At 32.9% G+C, this 22271-nt stretch overlaps 2 protein-coding genes across 3 annotated transcripts in view; one reads left to right on the top strand and one right to left on the bottom strand.

The window, feature by feature from the left end:
* Window positions 1–22271, bottom strand: part of RpL4 (ribosomal protein L4) — a 234087-nt gene that overhangs the window by 18248 nt on the left and 193568 nt on the right. The gene's annotated exons all lie outside the window — the stretch shown is intronic.
* LOC145329874 (transforming growth factor-beta-induced protein ig-h3-like) overlaps window positions 1–22271 on the top strand; it is a 42393-nt gene that overhangs the window by 5814 nt on the left and 14308 nt on the right. For both annotated transcript variants that reach the window (XM_080174321.1, XM_080174320.1), the window contains exons 5-18: window positions 9868–9919; window positions 10851–10977; window positions 11684–11723; window positions 12336–12398; window positions 13089–13180; window positions 14206–14262; window positions 14940–14996; window positions 15544–15623; window positions 16679–16751; window positions 17442–17535; window positions 19435–19484; window positions 20113–20179; window positions 21414–21483; window positions 21981–22031. In XM_080174321.1, the coding sequence (XP_080030447.1) occupies window positions 9868–9919; window positions 10851–10977; window positions 11684–11723; window positions 12336–12398; window positions 13089–13180; window positions 14206–14262; window positions 14940–14996; window positions 15544–15623; window positions 16679–16751; window positions 17442–17535; window positions 19435–19484; window positions 20113–20179; window positions 21414–21483; window positions 21981–22031 (973 nt within the window). The remainder of the gene's footprint in view (window positions 1–9867; window positions 9920–10850; window positions 10978–11683; window positions 11724–12335; window positions 12399–13088; window positions 13181–14205; window positions 14263–14939; window positions 14997–15543; window positions 15624–16678; window positions 16752–17441; window positions 17536–19434; window positions 19485–20112; window positions 20180–21413; window positions 21484–21980; window positions 22032–22271) is intronic.

The following is a 22271-nucleotide window of genomic DNA, read 5'->3' as shown; positions in this document are numbered from 1 at the left end:
GGAAAGCCAAAAAAAGTAAAACAAACAATTGCACTCTTTTAACTTCTAACCAAAATAAGACTTGGAAATAAAAATTATTCATTTATTTAAGACTCAATATTGTAAATATAAATATTCATACAATCTTACAATAATAAATACATTATATGCTAAGATTTCAAAAAATAAGCAAACCATATAGTATCAAGGTAATCAAAATATAAGATCACCATTAATACAATATCATCATTTATTTCATCAAGAACATTTTGAAAATATACATCAACACTTATAGATTATCAAAGCCATAGCGATTTAAGCACAGCATTTGATTGAACTATTGGATATTGAAATCAAAGTGTTTAAGATCTAATATTCTTGATGATATCAAACAATAAACAAGCTTTGACGAAATATAAGTCAAGCATTGATCTAAGTTTGTACAATAAACAAGTAATAGACAAGCTATGACGAGATATAAGTTCAGCATTGTTCTAATTACTTCACACAATAAACAAATATTAGACAAGCTTAGACGAGATATAAGTCCAGCATTGATATAATCACTTTGTACAATGAATAAATATTAGATAAGCCTTGACAAGTTATAAGTCCAGCATTAACTAATTATTCTGTACAATAAATAAACATTACTATTAGACAAGCTTTGACGAGATATAAGTCAAGCATTGATCCAATTTTCTGTACAGTACTATATACTAAAAAAACATACAAGATTCTACTTTGAGCTTAACTAAATGGATAACATTTTCTAAATTGCTTTTTGATAATATTAATTAAGCTCAAGCTCATATAATTAAAGATACTTCTGTTGAATATAAGAAGCAAGTTGATGTTCCTTAGAATTGAAATCAATCTCATCAGAAGCTAGTATCAGGACCAGATCTTTGATACTTCTCTCAACTCTCCTCTTGACAACTTCTTCATAATTACGATATTCAACAACAACTTTGTTAATACGACCATCAACGTTCGTTTCAACAATCTTACCATATTTGTATTTTATGTTCCTTGTTCTATTTGATTCTTGAACGACAAAAAGAACAACATCATTCACCTCAGGAGGTCTTGCTTCAGTGAAACGTTTGCCAGGAATAAATCTAGGAATAAAGTCACCTAAAAGTTCAATAAGCTTGTCATTAGTAGCAGCAACTTCCTTGATAGCTTTGGCTGGATTGAAATCAACAGTAACAAACTTCTCAGGACTTCTTGCATTGTTTCTACCTAAAATAAATAAGTTAGGAGTGATTAAACCCAACTCTCCCATTGTGTGAGCTTGATCATCCTGATTTGAAGTAATAGGCAAACTGTTAATCATGGTAGCAATATTCAATCCTATAGTTTCCCATTGTAGGTAACTATGTTTCACACCAAGTTCAGCTGCTTTCTCCAAAAATTCCTTCAAGATTTTAATCTTTGATTCTGCTCGTCCCCTTTCATTATGTCCTAGAGGAGTGCTATAATCAAGGATAATGTTCTGCTTAGACCATAAATTCCCAGCTAGATCAGTAAAAGATATCCTTGCATGTTCCAGTGACTTGAAACTAGATTGTGAATCAAGCACTAAATACTTTGGCCATCCATATCTGTTTGCTGATCTGGTTAATGCTAACAGGATTGAATTTACAGTCATGACTTCTAATGCACCTATTGACGTACATCCTGAAATAAGACATACCTGTATCAAGAAGTAAGCAGGCTTAGTTACTCTTTGCTTGATACTATCATGAGCTTTATACACTCCTGCAATGTCAATCATGGTGGAGAAAAAAGGAATAGCTTTCATCAAAGAATATGCAGATTGATTTCCAGTAAGAGGAAGATAATGTTTCTTCATCAAATATCTGCAACGTGGACAAGTATTCCGAATGAATTTAACCAATTTTCTAATCCTTTCAACATGAATGATCTTTGAAACAAAAGAAACTGTCCTGTCTATTCCACTGTGTGGACAAAGCTCCCAATGAACATACATTACAATAGCATATGTAACTACATCTGATACAAGGAACACTGGTTGATTAAAATCAATTTCATGAATAGGGGTTGAGGTTTCAACTCTGATAGCAGGAAGAGACAATCGACCACCACCATACAAAATGTCATCTTTCTCTGTATATTCTTTCAATTTAGTGTGATGAGTAATGGATTTTACTTCCTTGGTTCCAATCTTGCATATAGCTGTCCAAGCTAAGAAAAAGTCAAGTGGTGAAACTACAAACTTTGATTGTTGATCAGATTTCTTAGAAGTTAGTTTGTTGAAACCTGATGCTTTAAGCTTAGTCTGAACCTTGCAGATTGGACAGTTTGAACAGAATTCAATCTTGTGCTGATTGATATGAACTTTGTGTCTTAGTCTTGATACAAACCTGAAAATAAAAGCTAACTGTAAGAATCCTTTCTTGAATCCATGTTTGATAAAATCAACTGCATAAATTTCATTAACTCCTTCGAGGGCTGAGTTCACATCATCTTTAGCTTTAGTATGCAACAGTATATTTGGGTTTACATCATCTTTAGCTTTATTTTGTATCTGTAAATTTGGGTTCATAGCAAAAATTGCAGGAATATCTTTGGACAAAGAAACTTCAACAGATGAATCACAAGATTCTACATCAGCAAGATCATCTACACAGAAACAATTCATAGCAATAGGTTCTGTATGTTCATCTACTTTTGTAGCAGGAAACTCAGTATGTACTTCTTTCTCCACATCAGCAATATGTTCAGGAGTCATTGAAGCACATACTTCTTGATAAGATCTTATTGGCATTCTTTCAAAAGGTAGTTTCATCCAGGCTCTACCTTCTTGCCATTCAGATCCTTCTTTAACATCATCAAAAGTAGCTGTACCCCTAGTCAGCAAGTCAGCAGGGTTATCATGAGAACTTATCAAGAAAAAACTATCTGCTCCAATAAGACGATGAATCTGTGTCACTCTGGAGTGAACAAACTGCTTAAGCTTTGCTTTTGTATTGCTTATCCAGCAGAGAGATATGCTGGAGTCAGTCAGGAATATAACAGAGGATACTCTACCCTCTAATGCATTACACACCGTAAATGCAGTTTCAGCTCCTAACAAACAACTTATAAGTTCATTTCTAGGAGTATTGAAGTAAGATGACTTACTCCTAGATGTTAGAAGTCTGACATAGTAGCTACCATTTGGAGACTTTGTTCTTGCATAGATACAACAGCCAGCCATAGTTGAAGCAGCATCAACTGCAACAATCAATTCTATTTTCTCCGGATCAATGGCATCTTCTGGAATCACACTTCTTGGAATCAATAAACTCATTGATCTAAACATCAGCTTCAGATTTTGTATCCATTTTCTTCTGAATTCACCAGTAACTTCATCATCTAGGTCAGTAACGGGTAACTTGTGAAGGTCAATCTTGTAATTAACTTTCAAAGGCTCCAAAATACCTACAATATCAAAGCATTCGAGAACTCGTCCTAACAAGTTCCCCTTAGTAAATTGGATATCCTTTACAAGTAAATCAATGTCTTCTTCGCAACATAACTGAAAAGGATTTGGCTTCTTTTGACCACGACGTTTAATATTAAAATTGATCTCTTGGCATTTGTAACCCATAACATCAGACATGGGCAACCATCTATACCCCCCATAGGAGGTACAAATGCCATCATCAGAACATTTATCAGAAGGATTTTCTTGATTCTTAGTCACTACTTTAATCTTGAATCCTCCATAATCAACCATTTCAAGCAACTGCCTGATCATTTCATCTCTCATCTCCTTAGTATTAGCTCCACCCTTGGAGTCATCCATGTACGTCCATTTCATAATTATTTTGTGAGCAAGTGGATAAACTAATTTCTTTAGATCAGCAGTTTTCCTCAATCCATATGTTGCTTGAGCACTAGCACTCTTAACTCCATACATAAGAGTTAGTTGACACCATATTTGAAAATCTTCTTGAGGATCTAAAGACTCACTAAATAAATAAAGACTAAACTTGTACATATCTGGAGTAAGTTTTAGAGTGTTAAACATCTTTGTGATGTCTGAGACAAAGATGTATTTGTAACATCTCCAACTTATCAGAATCTTGTACAAATTAGTCAAACAATTTGAACCTTTTGCAATTATGTTGTTGAATCCTGAACAAGTCGGATCAACAACTAAACGATGTGGCGTAGAAACCGAATCCGGTTTAGCCACACTTCTCCAGCAAAAGTAGTGTCGAAACTCTGAATCCAGAATTTCATTTCTTATTTGGTCAGGTAGTTCTGACAAAGGAGCTACAAATCCTTTGTTATAGACTTCTTGGTTAAACCTTACAACAGAAGCTCTAGTTTCAGGAGGTTTATTTCTTTGTGTTTTGAGAATAGAGATAGCCATATCTATGTTGTCTTTCTTATCACCCCATTGCTTGCTGAGATAACTAATAGGTTCCTCAGTAAAAGGATACTGGCAGGTAGTAATCTTATTCTCAGGATCAACTTGAACAGAGTTAGAAATCAATACATCTTCAGCAATTTCTTTGATTGATGTGGCTCTCATCTTGTCGCTCTCTTTACATTTTTTGCATATTGCACATTCAGGACATCTGTAATCTACAACACAACCTGCATCTTCTTGCTGTTGATGTTTCTTTTCTAAAACTCTGGAAACTGGTTTGAATTTAAAAATTCTTTCTTTACAGTTATCACAAATAACACAGTTAATACAATCAACATTAACTTTGGGGTCAACATTTAACAAATCAGCTTCTGTTTGTGTAATATCAGTTACATGGGGATCATTGTATAAAGAATTGAAAAATTTGTTAACACAATCATCAACACTTTCATCTTCAGACTCAACTTCAGGAACAGATATACCTTTAAAACCTAATGATTTAGATTCAAATTGCTCTACTATTCTGCATGTTTCTTGAAAGAAAGCAGGCAACTGACCTAGGAAATTGTATGCTTTCTTCACAACTTCAATAGGTCCGGCAAAAATAATATTAGAACCATATATATCCCGCAATGGACTTCTCCATACTTGTAGACCATCCTCAAAGACATACTCACGGGTAGGAAAGATATGAGACTGTTTTATTCCAATTATCATGTGGATTTCTTGTCCCCCAATCTTCTTAGGGAAATCACTTTTAGAATCATTGAAAGAAACTAATGTTCTTTTGACATGATCAATAACATCTGCAAGATCTACTTCAGGTAATTCACTTGAAATCCTCTCAACACCTAGTAATGGAAATGAAAAGAATTCTCCTCTGTCGTTTGGACCAAGGGTCAACTCATACAATGGACAATTAGTATGAACAGTTTGACCACCTGCAACAGTAAAACTTTGACTTTGTTCATCCAATATGGTTAAACTTAATCTCTCAGCTATGTCTTTCTTTATCATCTCTCCAAGAGCACCAGAATCAAATAATATCTGAACAGGAGTTCCATTCAGATTAACTACCTGTGTTGGATAAACAGAGAGACTAGCTGAATCTTGTCTTGTTTTGAAGTAGACATCTGATTTCGCGACAGTTTTACCTGTATTAATGTCAAAAGCATTTTCATTCTTCCTTGTTGGTTTAGGATTTTCTGGAAAACCAAGTTTGAAAATTTTACCAACAAATAGTAGATCAATATTAGTATCTTTCCTAAATCCAGGTAAGAACTCAGATATAGCACTTTTGATATTAGTATTGGAAGCATTATTGTGCTCTGAACATAATAAGATATTTTTAAGCACATGATTGTTTTTACAGGTTGGACAAATTATACCTGAAGGCAAAGCATTCAAAAGTAAGCAAGATTCATTGTTTTGCTTTACTTTACAAATATACAATAAACAAACTTTGCAAACCTTCTTTGCTACTGCCATTTTTTCTCTTTCTATTGGTTTCATTTCTAAGAAAGATTTACAGCGGCCACTTAAACAGTCTTTGACTTTTCTCTTTACAGTATCATGAGCAATACACGGAGCCCCAAAATACTTCTCTGTTGCAAAAGTTCTACTCTTTTCTCTGTTTGATTCATTGATGGTTGCATCAACATTCATAACTTTAGTTTTCACCAATGGTTGTTTAATTTCCTTTTCAGTATCCTCTTCTAGATATAACTCATTGGTAAATTCTAAATCCTTCAAAGTTGTTTTCATCATATCCATAAGTATTTCGAATGTATTTTGTCCAGACAGAGCTTCTTGATTTCTTCTAGCTGCTTCTTTCACATATTTTTGTGAAAAGGAACGAAACATAAAATCTGGCAGCAATTTTGCAAGATCAGTTATATTGGAATAACTAAAAGCTTCAAGCTTAATCTCAGGATAATCTTTCACATTCATTTCAACTAAGCTCTTCAGCTGTTCAAGAACTTCAACATAAGATTTAACATACTTAATTTTATCATTCCTTGAAGATCTTATATTGACACTTTTAAGCTTCTTGATCTGGTTACGCTTGTGCATATGTAGGATATTAACATTACCATGCTTTCTTATGAGCGCTTCTTTCATAAGTGCATAATTAGTGCGAATATGGCGAACTTCTGCTTTGATACTAACATCCAAGTAATTGGAGAATAGATAAAGTGCTTTATCTTCAGTATTAAATCCACGAGAAATTACTTCATAGTTTGAAAAAAATTCATAAATGTTGGTGCTTTGCTCAGTATGTCCTTTGAAACTGCTTAATTCAAGAGGTTTGCTGTACTTTTGTTCGCTTTGCAAATGCAAACCTCGTTCACACACTAGATTTTCAACTTTCTTAATCCACTTTGTAGCAGAACGAAAAGCTTTTACTGCTTCTAACTTTAAACTATCATTACAGATGATTGGAAGTTTTTCACTCTTCCGTTCTAAGTCAGCTTTAAGCTCTTTCAGCCTAGCACAATCTCTTTTTTCTAAAGCAGTCAACTCCACATCAGCTAAATCCTCACTAATCTTCTTAGATACAATTAAATGTATTGCTTGAAGATCTTCAACAAGAGATATCTCCTCAATCATATTAGTTTGAGGTTCTACAAATCGCCAAGTTTCTTCATCTTCAATTTTAGTAGAATAATCAGACAACACTTTACTGGCTACTACATCTGAAAATCTTACCGTATTGCCATTCCTTAATGGCGTTGATGCTTGATTACTAAGATCCAACTCCTTTTGGTCTTCTAATCTTGGTACAAAGCTTTGACTGTAGGTTTCACTGTTATTTCTATCTGATTGCTTTGCAAAGTTGGGAGTGCCCATTGGAAGAAGATTCTCCAAGTTGAATTCTTCCTTCTTGGTTCCATTGTCGGTATCTTCTTCATCTATAACTTCCTCAGCTTCCTCAGCTTCCTCAGCCATCTTTTTCACCAACTCATCATATCCATTCAAAGTAATCAAATATAAACCTTTCAAAGCATGGTACTCTTCTTCTAATCTAAGAATATTGTTCTGTTCTTCATCATTGGCTAATCCTTCTAGCAGTCCTACAAATCTTTGCTGTGTTGCAATATTATCAGTCAACATCATTAACTCACCCTTTCTTACAAACAAAGTTTTCTTATCCAAAATTTCATTCTCTTTCAGGTTCAACCTTTCACGTTTGGCCTGAAATCTTTTGATAGAAAAATTCAAATACTTATAAAAATTTTCACTATTTTCATCATATTTCTTCTGTAAAAACTCAAAATCTATTTCACAAACACCTGTATAGTTTAATAATTCTTTAGAATTATCCAATCCTGCTGGATTTAGAATAATTGAAGATATATCTAATCTGGCTTGTGCCATTTTAGTCAATTTTATTTAAATTCAATCTATTTATGTCATAAGGTTTTTAACTTGGCTAATTCATTTGCAGTAATTAAGTAAATCTATTTGAACTTACAACATAGCTTTAAAAAAATAGTATAAACAGAATTACTGCTCTATAATTTCAAATTGTTCAATTTATTCAAGCACTAAAATGTTCTTTTGACTACAAAATAACACGTTTCAAACCTTCTCTGGAGGAGTACAGAATCTTACTGACTTCTTGTTTGTTTTTTACCTCTTTTATAACCCTTTATTGACGAAAAACCGGTTTGAGTACAAAAATGCTTTAAAATACTTAAAAATTTACTTTTACTTTTATTGTAACATACACGTTTTTCTGATTATTTTAGTAAAAAAAAACGATTTTTTTAATAAAAATTAGACATTAGACAAAATAGATATAGACTAGTATGCAATAAAAAAATAGAATTCAATTCATCACAAATTCTCTAAAACACTAGTGTAATAAATAGCCCAAAAACCCCTCCCTCCCTGCATATTTGAAGAAAAAAATTTGCACTTCGCGCCCTTCCAAATGGTTTCTGCTATGAAATATTGGGGACTAGTGTAATAAATAGCCCAAAAACCCCTCCCTCCCTGCATATTTGAAGAAAAAAATTTGCGCTTCACGCCCTTCCAAATGGTTTCTGCTATGAAATAATGGAGACTAGTGTAATAAATAGCCCAAAAACCCCTCCCTCCCTGCATATTTGAAGAAAAAAAATTTGCGCTTGGCGCCCTTCCAAATGGTTTTTGCTTTTTATCACAATGAAAGGACAAGTAATTTTTTTTTATTTTTTTCACAGTTCATTATATCTTTGGTTTTTATGGTACAATAGGTTTTTTTATGGATTATAATATTAAAAAAAATAAAATTTCTCGCTGTTTTGAGCATCCAGTATGTAATTTACTTTGACTGTCATCACACAACATACAGGAAAAAGGATTTGTGACTTTTTCTACCTAAAATATATATTTATTTCAACAGATGCTCTTTAAATCTACTTGTCTGTATTCTTATTAATAATTTTTTGTGCTTTGCTACTTAAAGATGTTGTCATCCTTGTTGTCAAACAATAAAGAAATATTTAATATCATTTTCTCATATTAGGTTAATTTTTGGTAAATTATTTCCAAAATGAGTGTTTTTATCTCCCCCCCCCCCCACAATTTTTTTTAATGGGGTTATTCATCCTTCCTGCTGAGATTTTTTAACATCCCCTTCCACACATTAAAAATGTTTTGTGGTGGAGGGGGGGGGGGGGGAAAGGTTAATTTATCTTCTGTACTATTTTTTCGAAGATGCTTTCTAGCTCCCTTCCCTTTGGTCATTGCAGGGTGGTGAGAAGGGATGGGGGAGAAGAGATGGGGGGGGGAAGAGATGAGGGGGGGAGAGATGGGGGGGAAGAGGTGGGGGATATAAATGGGAAATAGGGATGGGGGAAGGGATGGGGAAGAAGGGATAAGGACTAGGAGGCCCATAATCAAATAATCCCACCCCTTAAAACGCCCTTATTTAAAATTAGTATATATAATCAAAATGCCCCCCCCTAAAGCAAAGTGCCCCCCCGGGGCACTTTGATTTAGGGGGGGGCAAAATTTTACAAAATCTTCAAAATGCCCCCCCCCCTAGACAAAGTGCTTCGCACGCTACTGAATGTAACTGCAAAGTATTTTATCTTTCCACTCTTTAGTATAAAATACATTTTCCCTCATTTAGATTTGTTTATTTATTTTAACTGTACCTTTACATTTGTTGATTTAATGTGTCATGAAATTTCCCCGCGACCATTTTAACAGCTTGCGTAAGTTTTACCACTTGACACTTCTTTTCAGAGGAGGGGGGGGGGGGGATTTAAACTGTAAATTAAACTAATACCCAAAGTTTTATATAAAAAAATGCCGTATTATTGGTTGACTCAAAAACTTTTCTTGAATTTTATTGGTTGAGACAAACAAAAATTATTTAACTTTTTAACCAATGACATTAATTTACAGAAGGATTAAAATTTCGTTAAAAAATCATTGTTAATTTATATTATTTTATCACCTATTTCTAATTCCTTAAATCTCTGCTTATTTTAGAATATTTTTAGAATTCCCTGCAGAGTTTTGAAGATGTGTTTAGAAACCATGCTCAAATGATCAGTAAGTAAATAGCAAACCTTTTTCATGTTTAGGGCCATGAGTCTTTTTGATTTATCCGCCCAACTGTTTTGTTCAGCTTTGCTTTTGTGTATTTTTTAATCCTTGTTTGTGTCTTTTTGTGTCTGTATAAGTATTAAGTACAATTGCTGTCCATAACACTTTATCATTTTGTCGTATGTTTAACAAATAGGAATAACCAAGGGGAGCAATGTCTCCGATTCTGTCAAAACATTCTGGACATTAGTTGTAGTAACACCCAGCAGCAGTGTTGCGGATCCGCATTGATTGTATACGGATCCGGATCCTTGACAATAAAAATAAAATCACCAAATTTTAAAAAAATATTTATTCCTTAATCTCGAAGTCAAAAATACTTTTAATTTGTAAGTCTGAACCTAAACCTTAAAGATTGGTTCTCATCACGAGAATGTCTTTGTAAGTGACTATTTTATATAAATTTAGGTAGATTTTTTCATAAATTTATACCGCATTTTTTTTGCGGATCCGGATCCGGATCCTTGGACTCAAAACATTCGAATCCTTGCGGATCCGGATCCACAACTCTGCCCAGCAGACAACCAATTTATTTACACGACTTTTGCAAGGAACTCGCAACTGTTCATTGTAATTAGATGCAACGGATTACAAGACAAGAAATATTTCTGTGAATAGGACAATTTTGCAAGGAAGAGGTTTTTTCACAGGACCAGTAGCAATGATCCCTAAAAGGCACATTCTAATCGGTTCAGCAATTAGTGAGATCTTAAGCCTTATCTTGACAGACAGTCAGATATTATAGATTGAAAAATAATGATATTAAACTTTTCTGGTTAAAATCTTTATTGCTCTTTAACGTATTTGCCCTTGGTATTTTATCTAATTTATTTGATTTTTTTTCTGAGCGCATCTACTCAATAATTATCTGTACTAGGAGAAATGGAGATGCCTGATGTCACCGAAGTTGGAACAAATCTGAAGGAAAAGTTCACCCCCTTCTTCAACTACAACCAATTTACCCCAAACTTTGGATTCAACAATTGGATTAATACATATGCAAGGTAATTTTTGTATGTCTGTTTGTCATATCGTTATCAATCGGTCATGCTAAACAGCGAAGTTTACAAAGTCGCGTCTGCCTGTCAGTAACGGATAACTTTATAATCTTTTTATGCAAAGTAGTAGGTATTTTGTTTGCTCGTTAGGATATCGCTAACAACTAAACTAAATAAGTTTTTCATTTCATATTACGCCTTGAATTGTTTTAGGCTTTTAAAATTTGAAATGAAAGTTTTAAGGATATTTTTGGCTCCCTTTCCCCACCCTCCAATACAGAAACTGGCCCCTGTATGCTATGGACGAAGCTACTTAAATGATATACAAATTTTAAATATCTAAAATTACTAAAATCGCTTTCTTTTCATTGCTACGTCAATTGATTTTAATTCATGTCAATCATAATAAAGATTTAATAGTTTTTGTTTGAAAAAACTTTTTTTGTGTTGACATAAATGATTTGTCAATTGAACATTGGGATGTCGATAAAATTTCAGCCATGACCCCTTTTATTTTATACTATGTAATCGAAATCAACTTTACAATGGCAGGTACGTCTAAAGAACGTAAGAGGTTTTAATATGGATATATGGGCGTTTTGGTAAATAGTACAGTATTGCAACTTATATTAAATGTTTCAAGAATCGCCATGCAAAGTTTGAAAAATCTATCTGAAAAATCATACAAGAATAACATATTATATTTGTTTAGAAAATGGTGGGAAGGAGACAATGTCTGTGTTACAAGAGAGGTAATAATCTTTCCAGTATGACTTTCAAATCCGGTGGATAGGAACTGGTTCTAATCCATACTATGTCTAGCATCGTATTGACCAGTTTTCTACGAATATAGAAATGTACAATCATAAGATTAAAACTAGTTTTAATCTTATAATTGTACATTCTATATCCGCGGAAAGCCGTTTATAATACGATGAAAGAAATAACTATTCCAGTATGACTTTCAAATCGTTCAATATCCGCTGGATTAGACCTTAGAAAATAGTGTATTGTATCTTATTATAGACAATTTTCTACGAATATTGAATAAAAATCGTGATATCATTACCAGTTTTGTTGGTCCGGTATCTATCAATCTATCGCTCACTCTAATAATCTATAACTCTTTAAATCTTTAACTCTATCAATGTATCTATCAATCTATCTAATAATCTATCTATCAATCTATCTATCAATCTATCTCTCAATGTATCTATCAATCTATCTCTCAATATATCTATCAATCTATCTATCAATCTATCTATTAATCTATCTATCAATCTATCTATCAACCTATATACCTATCTTTCAATCTTTTAAATAGTATGTTTAATTATGTGTTGATATTTAATGATTATATTAAGGAAGTAGATAGTGATGATATAGATGGTATTTCTGTTGATGCAAATATAAATCTTTCTATGCAGGTTCTTTTTTTATTTATTTCACTAAATAACCTCTGAGCAATACAGATATATGGACGGACTTACACATCACAAATGAAGAAGATATTTGATCTTTAAAAATTAAATATATAAAATTTAAAATCGTTGTACCAACTGGTTTTTTTTTTATATTTAGAGTACAGATATTGCCTTAAACTTTTCCATTAATTATATAGATAAAGATTAGTGGTTGAAACCTATCAAAATTCACCAAGTCCCCAAAGTCGTTAAGCCAACAAATAAGAAAACCCTATTATAAAACTAAATGTCCCCTCTCACTCTAAAATGTCCTCCATTGCAAAGCGAAAAAATTTAATGAAAATGAATGAATCATTAGACAATCTTTCCTTTGATAAAAGTAACAAGATATTGATGTGTCTGTCTGTGTGTCTGCACTGAAATATATCCCGCTGAACCGATATGATTTTCCTTTACAATGTGGCTTCTTATAGGTCCTCAGAACATTTATAAATATATTGGAGGAGGGTACAACACACTCTTAAGAGAAATCGCTCATAGAAAAAAATTATTAACCCCCCCCCCCCCCAATTTTTCTTTTAAAACTTTCTTTTTTCTTTTTTAAACTAAAATTGAAAATGGGGCCTCCCTACCCCTCAAGTTCCCCTAGAGGCCTTTAGGGGTGCAGCATCTAGTTGTATATATATATATTAGATAAGTAAATGCGAGGAGAAGTATGATGAATATACCTGCCAGTTTGCACTTCTAGTGGATGGAGAAAGAAAAGCTTATAAAACAACCTATAGGTACAATTATCTATTTTTCTATATCTATTTATCTATTCATATTAAGCTATAAAAATTGGAAAGAATTTTAATGAATATAATAAATTTGAAATCTGCATAAAATTTTAAGGATTTTTTATAAAATTCGTTTTTTATATAATTCATTATTTAAAAGAACAAATCCAATTTAAGTTAATAAATTTTGACCAATAGGATAGGTGGATTGGAAACTACCTGCGCTCTAATTGGTTGAATGATGTACGTCACTAAAGCTTCTCCAATCAGGGCGCAGATAGTTTTCAATCCACCAATCATAGATGTCAAAATTATTTAACTTAATTTTTATTTGCGCTTATAGATAAAGAATTATACAAAAAACGAATTTTATAAAAATTCCTTAAAATTTTATGCAGATTTCAAATCTATTATATTTATTAAAATTCTTTCCAATTTTTATAGCTTAATTCATATGTCATTTCTTTATAACTCTCCATTATTTATATATCTATCTATCTACATGTCTTTTTCTGTCTTCGTGTATGTCCAAGCTGTGCATGGTATGAGATGCCTGTGTTGGACCGAGGCCTTCCTCCTGAATTAACTACTTATGTCTTGCATTTGGAAAAGGGGCATCTTTATGTTCTAGATTTATTTCTATAACATTTTACGATGCATCGTATTATAAACAGCTTTCCGCGGATATAGAATGTACAATTATAAGATGAAAACCAGTTTTTTTTTAGCCCCGAGGTGCCGAAGGCACCGGCTAACAAAACTAGTTTTAATCTTATGATTTTACATCTTTATATTTGTAGAAGGCTGGATATGATACGATGGTAGACATAGTTTTTTCGTATGGATGATAACCGGTTCCTATCCACCGGATTCGAATAAATACGAGAATAGTTATTTCTCGTATCGTATTATAAACGGCTTTCCGCGGATATAGAATGTACAATTAAAAGATTAAAACTAGTTTTTTTAGCCCCGTGGTGCCGAATACGAGAAAATATAATAAAATTTTTCATCCTTGTTTATATTTTTAGCTGTTGCCGTGGGTTTAAGATGGATGAAAACAAAGTCTGCAAAGAGTTTGATATCAAGTAAGATTAGGTTTGGTTAGAGCTTCCTGCGGGGCTTAAAATAATGTTATTTTTTATTTAATTCTTTATAGATTACTAGCGGCTTCGCCCCTAGCCTCTAGGGGCTTTGCCCCAAGAGGTTTAATCAAATCAATTTTTCGTATTTAAAGAAAATTTATTTTTTTGGGGTGGGGGGGGGAATTTTCATTTTTTGGGGGGGTTGAGGGTGTCCCACCCCCTAGAAAATAGTTATAAACCTTCCCGGGACCTATGAGAAGCTACCCTGTTAAGGAGAACCCGATCGGTTCAGCGGTTAGCGAGATCCTTCGCTACAAACAGACAGACAGACAAACAAACAGACAGACAAACATCGTTCTACTTTGTATTATAGATTAAAATAATAACAGCAAAATATAAGGTCAAATTTGAGATATATCAAAATCAATAAAAAAACAACTTTTTTGTTTATGTTTATTGCATGTTTGTCTCCTAAAAGTGTTTCTATATTTTTCCGTTTCTAGTGAGGGGGGAAGAAAGAGGGAAGAAACGGAAAGGGAAAGGGAATGGAAGGGATGTAGTGGGAAGGAAAGAGGATGGAATTTTAAGGGAAGGGGTAGTTAGGGGATAGACACGTAGATGGAAAAGCCCCACAGGGTTAGCGACCCATCTATGAAAGAGTTGTCTATTTTTTAATATAGGCCAGTTGAAGAGACTATCGCTGATTTGAATGGAGCTGATTTTCTTTCATTTTTGAGGTAAATTTTAATCAGATAATCGATTGAAAAATTACGAAATTTAATAATGGAAAAAATTTGATTAACAGTTGATTAATGATGTATGTCCGTTTGTGCGACCTTAGCAACCTTAAATCATTTTTTTTTGTTTTGTGATCTGTCCCGTCTGTAGATTACAATTAGTGGTTGGAACGTTTTGACACTCATGGTGTAATAAACAGCATATGGTCCCCTACCTTCCTGAATTTTACAAATTATCCGGGGGATGGGGCTTACCTTTTATATCTCCTTTGAGGTAAACCCCATAAAAGCTACCGGTGAAAGCAACCAAAAGTCAAACACAGTAATAGTGTCTGACTCATTATGACGTAACACAAAAAATTAGCCAATGAGAGGCCACCTTAAATTTTACCATTGGTCAATAACGGCCTCTCATTGGCTAATTTTTTTTGTTACGTCATAATCAGTCAGACACTATTACTGTGTTCCCAAAAGTCAAATGTAGCTTTATGTCAAATGTTTTATGTGAAATGATTTTATGTGAAATCATTTTTTTTCTTCTTTTTAGTGAAGAGAACTTATTAAATGAACTGAAAAACTCGACAATTTTTCTTCCTGATAACGATGCTATTGATAAATTCAGAAAAGGTAAATCATTTATTCAAAGTAATTGGATGTCTGTTTTACTAAAGTAAAATAAATCTTCAATAAAAGTATACTTTCACACAGGGGCGTCCAAGCTTTTTTTTTATGGGGGGGTAAAAAATTTTTAAGGGGGGTGTAATTCGTTTTTGGGGGTGGTAAAATGGCGCGCGAAATCTGTTGGCAGGGGTAAATTTAGTTTACCCCCCCCCCCCCTTGGACGTCTATGAACTTTCATATTCTTTAAATTGTCTAAATGCATAAAAAGATAGGAAAATGTGATTTATTAAGATGGATTTAAAATGGTCACTCATAATTTCATTCAAAAACTATATTTGTCATAGCAATATGAAGTTTAGGATGCTGTACGTATTGGTGCAAAAAATGGGGACAATTTTTAAATTGATTTGACGGGGCTGTTTATTTACGTCACAAGTTAGGGGAAAGAAAAGGGAAGGAGGAAAGAAACCCCCTAGAAAAGAGATGGGGGTATGACGTCACAAGCCAAAACAATTTGAAATTTGTCCCCATTTTTTGCACCAATACGTACAGCATCAAGTTTAGGTAGTTTGGATGCCAAAAATAATGTTAATAACCCATTAAGGAAATTATAAGGCCTTTAATTCAAATATGAAACATATTGAAGGGTTCTAGCAAATTAATAAGTTCCGTGTAGTTGCCTGATATAAAGGTTTAAAGTGATTGGAATTATATAAATGCAAGTTTTTAAAATTTGATACAGAAAACGACGACAATTTCAAATTTGACTCACATTTTGGTTAATTATTTGCTTAACCCCTAGTATTTTGGGGCTTCACCCCAGGAGTAATTTCATCATTTAATAATACTTGTTATTCCTCCGCGGATTTTTTTCTTGGGGGGGTTGGGTTGAGGTTGTCCCAATACCCAAGAAAACAGGATGAATCATGATAGGAACTAAAGGGAAATTCCCCTAAAATCAGATCCTATTTGGTCCAGAGGTTAGCTAGATCTTAAGCTTCATCTGGTCAGACAGACGGACTGAATTATTACAAATTTATATTTTGTTATAATATATTCAGATATAGAACGAGCTATGTTGCCAGATATAAATGACAACTACATGTACAATGTTGACTCAGGACTTCTTAACAGGTATTTACTTCAAATCATTAACTTGCTATTATTCCTGTTTTAGTGCCAAAACATTCTCCCTATCTTAAGAGCAGAACCTTTCTACTTGAAGTATTTTGTTCTGTAACTTTACATAAATTTGTTAAATAATATGCAAAAATCTACGAAAAATACGAGACGTTAAAAGAAAAAAAGATAAATTAATTTCATAATTTTTTTTTACAAAAATAGCCTTTAGATGACCTTATAAACTGGAATAATATTTATTATAATAGAAAAAATACCAATTATTATTATATAGTTAATTCTTTCCTTTTAATTTAAGCAGCTTATATTGCCTATAAAAATGACGTCATACAATACAAATGAACAATGCTAGGCCAGTATATATTCATATTGACCAATGGTAAAATGTATTCTGGCACATCAATCATAGACGTCCAAGGGGGGGAGGGGGTAAAGGGACGGCACCCCCAAAATTTTGGATTTTCAATTTTTACCCCCCCCCCCCAAATAAAAAAATGCCTCTATGAAATAAAGATTACCCCCTCCAAAAGGAGCTTGGAGTTTTTATTTTCAAAATTCCCCCCCCCCAAAAAAAAAAAACGTGGACGCCCCTGACATCAATGGTTATTTTTTATTAAGCACTATAAGCTGCTTCATTGAAATTTGCTTAAGAAAAGCCATGACACTCTGTTATTTGTTGTCTAGGAGAAAGAGAGATTTGGGAATGGTTATATCTCAAGAGGTTGCTATGAAAGATATGCTTCTTGGTCATGTGGCAACAAAAGTTTTTAATATCAATGTAAGTTATTTAATTCAAACAAGGGTGACAACATCTATAATAGCGAAGCTTAATAAATTAGACAAACAGACATTACCACATATAGAATGACAACTTATCAAATATTCTAAAAAAATTACAAAATTTTTGTATAAATGTAACTTAAAATCACTAAAATAGTGTATAACTAATATGCACATATTTACATTTAAAGACTTCAATAAAGAGATGCTTAAAATGCTTAGAATATCATGTCTAAAGGAAATAAAAATCTAGACTCTAAAAATCAAATGAATAGGTTTTTAACAGGTCAAAATAATCAAGTTTTTTTATGGACTATTGGTATTTATTATAGGGTTGCGCTTTCTAAGTTGTACCAAACTGTTACAGGAATCTAAATGCCAAGTTTAAAATCGGAAGGATAAGGGACTTTGCATAAAACCTTAAAAACTATTACTTTGTCAATACAAATTTTATTGTTCAAAATATATGTTTTCAACACAACCGTGAACCTAGTAATAGTGTCTAACTTTTTATCTTTGTGACGTAAAAAAATCCATCTCTTTTTTAGGGGGTTTCCTTTCCCACCTCCCCCCTCATCCTTCGATTTTTGTTACGTCACAAAGATAAAAAGTTAGACACTATTACTAGGTTCCACAACCGTACTTTAAAAATAAAATTTTACAAAAAGTACTAAAATATTAACGTACTTTATGCAAAATATGTTTTAGCATGAATTTAAAAATATTTTATATTCTAAAAAAAAATTTAAATACAAAGTAAAAGGATGTTATTCTTTTCGTAGCTGTTTGTTTAACTCTTTGACAAAACAGCTGTAACAACCAGGGAGTAAGGGAGGGGACAATGGGCAGTTAATTCAATATAAGAGTTATCAAAGAAAGGGCATGAAATCCAGTTTAATCCAATAAATTTGTAGGAAATTATAAAGGGATTGTTAATTGAATAATAGATTTCCATAGCGTCATGTAAAGTGAAATCACAACTTGTTTTTGATGAAATATATTGAGGTTTTTTGGTGTGATTTTTATATTAAAAGATTATTGGACCCGGCCAGCTGCTATCAAGAATATGACTGCCCCTTTTTATTCTGTTTATTTCCCTTGCCCCCACCTCCCTTCTCCTTTCTCCCCATCTGCTACATTCCAAACTAACACAACGAGTGTTTATTTCCCTTGCCCCCACTTCTCTTATTCCTTCTCCCCGTCTGCAATATTCAAAACATACATAACGAGTAGCGGCATTCTATGCGCAAGTCCCCAAACTCAGTCAGAAACTGCTAAATTCTTGCACATTCCCTTTAAGCCAGTCCCCAAAGTCTGAGACTCCTAAAAATTGAATATTCGATCCATTGTCCCCTCCCTTACTCTCTGTGTAACAACGATGTAAGGAAAAAAGAAAAAGATTCAATTTATAAAAATATTCTTGCGATGAATCCAGCTCTATCAGTTATTAAGTTTAGAGCATTTAATACTTATTTATTGCACCATGTTATAAACAGTAAGATATATAAGTTTTCCGGAATTTTAAAGTTAGGGGGAGATTTGAAATCTGCATCAAATTTTGAGGATTTTTTTTTATAAAATTCGTTTTTTCTATAATTCTTTATCTAAAAGCGGAAATGCAATTTAAGTTAATTAATTTTGGCATCTGTGATTGGTGGATTTAAAAAATCTGCGCTCTGATTGGATGGCGTACATTATTCAACCAATTAGAGCGCAGGTAGTTTAAAATCCACCTATCCTATTGGTCAAAATTAATTAACTTAAAATGCATTTCCGCTTTTAGATAAAGAATTATACAAAAAACGAATTTTATAAAAAAAAATCCTTAAAATTTGATGCAGATTTCAAATTTCCCCCTCACATTAAAATTCCGGAAAAGTAATTTTTGTCTGTTCAGGAGATAGAAAATAATGAGATTGTAGACACCAAAGGAGGCTCACAAATTAGGTTTGTAAATTTTTGTAAATAGCTACTCTACAAGTTAATTATGTAGAAGCTCTTTTATAGTGCCTAATAAAAAAGACGTAATACAAAACAAATGACCTATGATAGGCCAGTATAAATTGTAATTAACCAATGGTAAAATGTATACTGGCCCAATTGGTCATGTGTATTGTATTTTTATTAGACACCATGAGCTGCTTCCTTTATCTGTGCATCTATCTAAACGACATCAGTTAAACGAGGAAAATTTAAATTAAGCTGCCTTTTTAATGGAGTTTGATTATAAAATTTCTTGTAATCCCACGGGATAATTGCTCCAATTAATTATTTTATTTGTGCTTTGCTATTTGTGTATGTTGTCATCCTTGTTATAAAGTTGTTTCCAGCATCGCTTTGAAACCGATTAATATCCACTGGATAAGAACCAGTTTTAAGCCATACTGAAAAATCATGTATCGTATCGTATTATAACCAGTTTTCTACGAATATAGCATAATATTCAAATCAGTTTAGTTAGACCGTGCATTTGGCATCTCGGGGCTAGTAAAACTAGTTTTCTTTTAAAAATTGTACATTTTTATATCGAAGGAAAGCTGCTTATTATGCGATGCGATACTTTTCTAATATTTAGAATGTCTGTGTACAACACATATCCCAAGAAAACTGTTCTGGCTAACTGTGCTTTGATAACTTCTAAGGTAAGTAGTAAGAAAATATTTCATATGTCCATTATGATATCGCTTACAACTGAATTGATTGAGGTCTCCATTTCAAGGAAGCTTCTTATTGGTCATGAGCAGCGTTTTATACGAAAAAAAATAATAATAGGTATGGTGTATATCTTTAAACCACGATTTTCATGTTCTCTAATAAAGTAAACAACGCAGCGGACTAAAATAACGATTTCTGACTTCCACCCCCTTTACCACATCCTTTCCCCTCCTATTGGATTAACGAACTGACCAATACATGACAGAGGAAGTAGCAACCTACATGGACGAAATTTTTTTCTACAATTCTACATTCATTATATAGGTATCCTCTTAGTTTTGTTTGTCGATTGTGATCTTTAAGTCAAACTAACAATTAAATACAAAATCGAATTTGTTTGAACTCAATCATTGCACAGTGGGGTAAAATAGAAGGATTTAATATTTTACAGGCATAATATAGAATCATAACTCACTGTATGTTTTAGGATCACCATACATGTGGTAGAAATAATCATAACTCACTGTATATTTTAGGATCACCATACATGTGGTAGAAATAATCATAACTCACTGTATGTTTTAGGATCACCATACATGTGGTAGAAATAATCATAACTCACTGTATGTTTTAGGATCACCATACATGTGGTAGAAATAATCATAACTCACTGTATATTTTAGGATCACCATACATGTGGTAGAAATAATCATAACTCACTGTATGTTTTAGGATCACCATACATGTGGTAGAAATAATCATAACTCACTGTATATTTTAGGATCACCATACATGTGGTAGAAATAATCATAACTCACTGTATATTTTAGGATCACCATACATGTGGTAGAAATAATCATAACTCACTGTATGTTTTAGGATCACCATACATGTGGTAGAAATAATCATAACTCACTGTATATTTTAGGATCTCCATACATGTGGTAGAAATAATCATAACTCACTGTATATTTTAGGATCACCATACATGTGGTAGAAATAATCATAACTCACTGTATATTTTAGGATCACCATACATGTGGTAGAAATAATCATAACTCACTGTATATTTTGGATCACCATACATGTGGTAGAAATAATCATAACTCTTTGTATATTTTAGGATCACCATTCATGTGGTAGAAATAATCATAACTCACTGTATATTTTAGGATCACCATACATGTGGTAGAAATAATCATAACTCACTGTATATTTTAGGATCACCATACAGAAAGCTCCACCATACATGTGATAGATAGAATCATTACTCCTGCTACAAAAACAATCGGTAAAATTAGCTTACTTAATAGAATTGTGTGGATAACTTAATTTAGGTGTGATAGAATTGTACTTTCGAGTTCAAACTTTGCATGATGATTCCTGAAACACCAGAATACAATTTAGGAAGCAACTCTATAATCTTTACGAACATTCCTTATGTCCTTTTTTGATATATTGATTTTTAAACATTTTAAAAACGTAAGTATTGCGATATCAAATATAACGTATTTAAGTTATAATATAAAATATTTTTTTCTTTATTTCGCTTTAAGGGCTGGGTTGCCCACCCCCCGAAACAGGCAAACCTTTCCAGGAACTATAAGGATCTTCCATGTAATGGCAAGTAAAATAGGTCAAGAGGTTAACGAGATCTTTTAGCACAGGCAGCAATCATCGTTCTTTTTTATTGTACCACTTTAATTTTTTTTTATGACGAATTCATAGCTTATTTTTTTTGTTTTGATTTTGGCGGCCAAGCCCGTTTTCTTCATTGTTTTATTTTAGGAGAAATATTGAAAGAAGATACACAATTCCGCACCTTTGTTGATCTTTTGGGTAAGCTTGTTCTTGTTGAGTAATAAGGCTTCTTTATAAATACATTTGACTGGCCAGTCCAATGTGTTCCTAAAGCACATTATTTGGATTACACCCCTAGAAGCCTTTATGGGTACTTAAGAATGTGGGAGGGGGGGGGGGGGGGGTCGAACTTTCATACACTTTTAATTTTTAAAAAAAAATTAAAATAATTTTTAGGGTGGAGAGTTTTTTTTTTAGCGATTTCTCTCAATTCGGAGT

The sequence above is a fragment of the Acartia tonsa genome, chromosome 10 (genome assembly GCF_053477335.1).
Source record: "Acartia tonsa isolate MP-2025a chromosome 10, ASM5347733v1, whole genome shotgun sequence".
Taxonomy (NCBI): domain Eukaryota; kingdom Metazoa; phylum Arthropoda; class Copepoda; order Calanoida; family Acartiidae; genus Acartia; species Acartia tonsa.
The sequence above is the reverse complement of the archived record's forward strand: the minus strand, read 5'-3'. Positions and strand labels throughout refer to the sequence as shown.